We start from the raw sequence: 6,353 nt of genomic DNA on the forward strand, positions 1-6,353 counted from the left end.
ATTGTCAGCCTAAACACTTGGAAACACTTAGATGCCCAGAAATCTCTGCTCCTCCGAGTCCCTCACCATGGTAACAGACTTGCATTGGGACGACAGTGTCAAGCATATGCATACTTCATAGCCTCTGATGGAAAATGAGGAGCTCTGGTAGCGCAGGGGCTAAGCATTGTGCTGCTAACCAACCATTTGGTGGTTCATACCCACCAGCTTCTCTGTGGGAAAAAGACAAGTCTGCTTACTCCTATAAATATTGACAGTCTCAGAAACCCTGTGTCTTTTTATTTTTCATGGTTGGAGATGAAATTGGCAAATTTTACCCCCATAAGGGCGGAAGAACCAATATTTAGGGAGTACCTACTATGCACCAGGTAACGGGGGATTTGATGGCCAACAAATCATTCCCCCCACCCCAACTGTTCCATTTAATGAACAAAACAGCCCTTTAAGTGAAGATAGGATGCATAAGGACTGGCATCAAGTGAGGTGTAGGTGGGCGTTGCTCTACGTGGGAGGATCATTTAGGACAAGCTTCTCTGAGAAGGTGACCTTTGGGGTGAGCCCCCGAGCATGCGCAGGAGTTGATGGAGAGGATAGGATGTGAGTGGAGGGCATGATGGAGCAGGAGACAGGACCATGGATGCAGGGTCATGAGTCCTGTTAAGATATGTGAGTGTTGTGCCAACAATGTGGGCATATGATTTCCACACTTGGGGGGGTGGGTCGTGTCTCTCTCGGTGTGGGGTGGTTCCTGAAGTTGAGGACCCTCTGCTGCCTCTTGGTGGTGGCCTGGGTCTCCCTCCACCTGACCGCAGGCTGCTGCTCCTGTCCTCCCCCCTTCCAGCTCCAGGGCTCAAGATGACGAGTCTAGAGTGTCTGGAGGGGATGGCCACAGGCTTGTACCAGGAGCTCTTTGCTGCTGTGGTCTCCCTCATCAACAGGTAAGCGCTTAGCCATAACCAGACACCTCGAGGGCATGAACCACTGGGTCTGGAGGCTCAGGATCAAAGTCTTAGGGGACACCGAGGTGAACTGGCAGAATGCAGTTTACCAAGGCAACATTTGACATCCGATCATAGTGAGGAGAGACTGAGCTCTTGAAAGCTCTGGAGTGACCCCTGAGGTCCAACGCTTGGTCTCTTCCTGTCGGGAGGAAAGAAGAATGATGAACATCAGAGACACATGGAAATAATAGTTCATTGGATGAATGGGCTGTGAAAACATCAGTCTCCTTGACCCCAAGGCCAGAAAAACTCAAGGGTGCCCCGCTACTACTGCTAAACATTCTGGAAGAGATCACATTCCAAGGTCCTGGAGAAAGTGGGTGAAGAATGTGGAACAGCAGTCCAGACCATCAAAAATCCAGGCTTACTGGTTGGATAGAAATGGATAGAATACCCTTTGTCACCCTGCCAGGCTGGAACTGAGTTCAATTTTGAACTGGTTCAAGGTTCAGTCCAATGATCAGTCTGTAAGGAGAAATGTAACACTAGGAGGTATGCACTCCTTAGACTCATCAACCATCGGGGATCCAGAGGGGAGCACTGACCGAAGGGCAGAGTTCAAGAGGCAGGAAGGGTCAGGAGAGGAGGAGGAAGGGAAACAGGAAATGCAGGGCACAAGTGGGAGGAGGGATGTGAGGATGGCCATCAATGGGAAGAAACAAACAGGTCTCGATGGCTGTAGGGAAAGCTGGTCAGTTCTGCACCCCCGGACCCCACTCACAATAAAGAGTTAAACAACGGAGACAAACACAAAGATAAAGAAAGTCCCGTGTCCAAAGCCGCGAGATGAAGTCTCGCCATCCTCACTCTGGCTACACGTCCCCTGGGGCAGATTTGTTGGTTCTTCTGGAAAGTTCATGGCACTGAGTCATCATTTTTCACCAACACCCTCATTCCTCTAGATCCCACCAACCCACCCAGTGTGCTGCCTCAGTCTCTCGTCTCTGCCACGGGAACATGGGAGGACTCCATATCATCTCTCTGCTTCCTTCTAGATCCTTCTCTTCCGACCACCTCTCCATGGGCTCCATCATGGTGGTGGATCCTCCGGGCTTCCAGAACCCCCGGCATCAGGGCAGCGACCGGGCTGCCACCTTTGAGGAGCTGTGCCACAATTATGCCCACGAACGCCTGCAGCTGCTCTTCTATCAGCGGACCTTCGTCTCCCTGCTGGAGCGATGCCGAGAGGTGGGGCCAGGCTGGAGGGGGCTCAGTGTCGGGTGGGAGGCTGGCCCCTTAGTCCCTTTCAGCATCACCCCGCTGAGTAGATCTCCATCCTGGGCTGCTCTTCCACTGCAGCCAGACTTCTCTCACTGTGGTCCTCAAACCACAGTGACTTTAGGGACCCCCATCCTCTGCTCATACACCTGCCCTGCTTTGGGGTGGCATGTACCCCCATGCCCACCTCACTCCAGTGGAAACCGCCCCCAGGCTTACCCTGCTCTGGAGGCCAAGCTGTGCGGTTCAGTGGACACCGTGGCTTACACATGCCCTCAGGGCACAGTGTGGCATCATCCAACCACGCTGAAGTGCTTGGGCCCCAAGAGCCAGCGATTCCCCTTCCAGACCACACCCTACATAATCTCTCTGCATGTAAACTTGGAAGCATACAGGCCAGTCCCTGTTGGCGCTCTGCTCCTCATTTAACAGCTGTTTCAATGACAATGGAACATTCATCCAGATGCATGACTCAGAAGTGGATGACTCAATGGCATCGTTCACTGGTTGGGTTAATTCAAATGGTCCCAGTGTGCCACCACCCACCCAGGGCATCAGAGCCCTACCCTAGCCATCCCTTCACGCCCACTCCTAATGACCATCCCCTTCCTCCTCCCTGCTCCACAGCACAGACCAGCATCCCAGTCGCCCCCTCTTACCTCCTCCCAATCACCACTCCTCCCTCCCTTCCTGACTCCCACCAATTCTAATGATGACCTATTAGAAATCACTAGAACCCACCATCACTGCTGTCGACTCAGGACCCTCTAAGACAGAGTTCCACTGTCTGAAAATGGAATTGAAAGATAACGAACATCTCCACCAACTTCTTGCAGTCAGTCCCCTTGTACTTCACCCACATCATGTCCACCCCTTGCAATTGGTCCTTCCTGATGATGTATCCAAGCCAGTGAGTTGGACCCTGTTTTGTGGTGGTCTGTAAGGCTTTCATTGCTTGCATTTGGGAAAGTAGTTGCCAGGCCTATCTTCCTAACCTGCCTTAAGCTGGAAGCTCCACAGGATCCTATCCACCCTGCGTGACCTTGATAGTGTTTAAAACTACCAGCAGCCATCTAGCTCAGAAGCAACAAACCCCACATGGATGAAGCACACCAGCCTGTGTGATCATGAGGTTTCGATGGGATCAGGTATCAGGCATCTAAGACCTGGAATAAAACAATACCCAAGGTGAATGGAGGGGAGGAAGGCATGGAGTGGAGACCCAGTGCCCATCTGTAGACAGTTGGACATCCCCTTGTAGAAGCGTCATAGGGAAGAGATGAGCCAGTCAGGGTACAGTAGAGCACTGATGAGACACACAAGTTTTCTCTAGCTCTTTGGTGCTTCCTTCACCCCACTGTCATGACCTCAAGTCTACCTTACAAATCGGATTAGACAAGAACATGCACACTGCTACAGATAAGAGCCCGCAACACAGGATAATGGAGGATAGATAAACCCCTCAGGGCCAACAAGGAGAGTAGAGCTACCAGGAGGATTAGAGGAGGGTATGGGGGAATGGGAGAATTGATCAAAATGATTAACCTAGAACCTCCTCCCAGGGGGACGAATAACAGAAAACTGGATGAGGGGCGTTGGAGGATGATGTAAGATATGGAAAAAATAATCTCTAACTTATCAAGTGTTCTTGAGGGAGGGGGAAGAAATGGGGAGGTGCTTTCAGGAGCTCAAGTGGGAAGAGAATGCTTTGAAAAGGAGGATGGCAGCATATGTGCAAATGTGCTCGACATATTGGAGGAATGTATGGATTATGATAAGAGCCCCCAATAAAAGTATTAAAAAACACACAAACAATATGGTTTTCTAGCTTAAAAAAAGAAATAAACAGATTGAAAAGATGTAAAGATCACAATTCATATTGCCTAAAGAAGAAGGAGCTGAGATAACTGTATGCTTAAATAAAGTGTTTTAAAAAGAAAATACCGGTAGCCTAAATCAGTGAGGATATGGGAGCAGCTATCCCCACCCCCCCAACCCATAGTATTTTATTTATTGCTGACTATGGGTATTATACATGTTCTTCATTAAAGCAAAAACTGGAAAGAGCCCATTAATGTAACAAACAAACAAACACACAACATATCCAACTCCCATGGAGTCAATTCCACAGCATAATAACCAAATAGGACAGAGGAGAACTGTTGTGAGAGGTTTCTGTGGCTATCAGTCTTTATGAAAGCAGATTACCCCATCTCTCTCCCTCAGAGCATCTGCGGGGTTTGAACCCCCTACCTTTCAGTTAACAGACCAGGGCAACCAGCACTCCTGACTTGAAGAAAACCCAACTGAAACCAAACCCATACTGTCTAGTCAATTCTGACTCACAGTGGCCTGTCTAGGGTTCCAGAGCCTGTCCATTTGTACAGCCTCATCTTTCCCCTGGGGAGCAGCTAGTGGATTTGAACTGCAGACCTTGAGGCAGTTCACCTAGCCCACAGAACCACCAGCTCTCTCTTCTAGCAGTGTCAAAGATGAAGAAAAACCAAGGTTCTTATAACCCTGACACCCAGAGGCACCACCATTTCCAGTGTGCCGGAATGATTCATTTCCCCTCTTTGTGTGGTTACAAATTAGCTATCTTTCCGCTTGTTTGGTGCCTTCTCGTCCGCCCTGCTCATAAAGACCCGGTGTACCCCAGAACCAAACACTGCCCAGCCTTGTGCCATCCTCACAGCTCTTCTTATAGTTGAGCCCATTGTGGCAGCCATGGCATCCATCCATCTCCTGGAGAGCCTTCCTCTCTTTCTCTGCCCCTCCACATGGCAAGCCTCCTGGCCTGCTCCAGGGACTGGTTCCTCCTGACATCGTGTCCAAAGGGCAGGAGGCCAAGCTTCGCCATTCGGCCTCTACGGAGCACATTCTGCCTGAACTTTTTCAGAGACACATTTGTTGGCTCTTTTGGAAGTCCATGGTCCTTTCGATATTCCTTGCCAGAGCCATCATTCAAATGCCTCTGTTCTTCCGTGGTCTTCCTTATTCATTGTCCAAATTCCACATGCATGGGATGCCACTGAAAATACGCTGGCTTGGGTCAGGCTCACCTTAGTCCTCAAAGTCACCTCCTTGCTTTTTAACAACTTGAAGAGGTCGTGGGCAGCCTGTTAACGCGATCTTTCCAACTACGGGTCCCATTATTTTGACTGCTATTTTCCTTGCATCATGTGGAGGCTTCAAAAAGTTCCTGGAAAAGCTCCATGCTATTTTCATTCCATTTCTTCCCAAGAACTTTGTAAAAGTCCCACACCCCCTGGTAGTAGTATAGTCATTCCATTCCCTCAGTCAGGACAGCTTTTGATGAGTGACTCTGTATGCCAATGGCCATGGCCACTACTTAATGCTACTTGTGGTTTTTCTAGCTGCCAGCCGGCCCTCAGGGGCTCTCAGGCACACCCTGACAATCTCCTGCCTTCTATCCTTTCTCGTTGAGGTGGTTGCTAATTCGATCCACCTTGGGGGACATCTCCTGGCTGTTCCCAGTTTAAGCTGTTGTAAACAAGGCTGTGAAGGACATGGCTAATGGTCTCCAATTTATATTTGGTGCTCTCAACCCCTACTACAACTCCTCCCACTGTCACCTGGTTGATTCTGACCTAGTATTGGGTTTCTGTTCATCTTGACAAGAGCAGTCAGCCTCCTCTTCCTCCTTCCAAATGGCTGGCTGGGCTGAAACTTCCCCCCTTGAGCTTAGCGGTTTAGCACCTAACCCACAGCAGCACCAGGACTTCTCCAGCATTTCTGACCTCCTGAGCTTGACTGAACTGACCCCAGGTCAGCCAAGTGAAGTTCTCTCTGTCCAGGACTGCCCGTGAACTGGCAAGGTGGGCAGTATCAAACCATTATTGAAACATTGGACCGCCACCTTCCTTCCCGCTTGAAGGCCACTTGTCTGCCCCTGCCCTTCCTGCTCCATTTCCACACATGTTCTCCCCTCAGACCCTGGAAGAAGCTAACTTCTCAACTTTGTGATTTTCCAGGAGGGTGTTCCTATGCCGTTTGACCTTCCAGAACCATCTCCAGGGGCCACGGTGGCAGTTGTAGATCAGAACCCTTCCCAGGTAATGGCGAGTGGGGAGAGAGGTGGGTGTGGTCAGAAAACCCATGGAACTCGGACCT

The 6,353-nt window shown here is 50.1% G+C and overlaps 1 protein-coding gene across 1 annotated transcript in view; it reads left to right on the forward strand.

Moving 5' to 3' along the window:
• The window catches only part of MYO18B (myosin XVIIIB), a 307,510-nt gene that overhangs the window by 84,884 nt on the left and 216,273 nt on the right, over positions 1-6,353 (forward strand). Inside the window, exons 14-16 of the mRNA XM_045289537.1 lie at positions 842-938; positions 1,997-2,189; positions 6,215-6,295. Coding sequence (XP_045145472.1) covers positions 842-938; positions 1,997-2,189; positions 6,215-6,295 — 371 coding nt within the window. The remainder of the gene's footprint in view (positions 1-841; positions 939-1,996; positions 2,190-6,214; positions 6,296-6,353) is intronic.

This window comes from Echinops telfairi, unplaced genomic scaffold (genome assembly GCF_000313985.2).
Source record: "Echinops telfairi isolate 266 unplaced genomic scaffold, ASM31398v2 ScPeMD7_29;HRSCAF=101, whole genome shotgun sequence".
Lineage (NCBI taxonomy): Eukaryota > Metazoa > Chordata > Mammalia > Afrosoricida > Tenrecidae > Echinops > Echinops telfairi.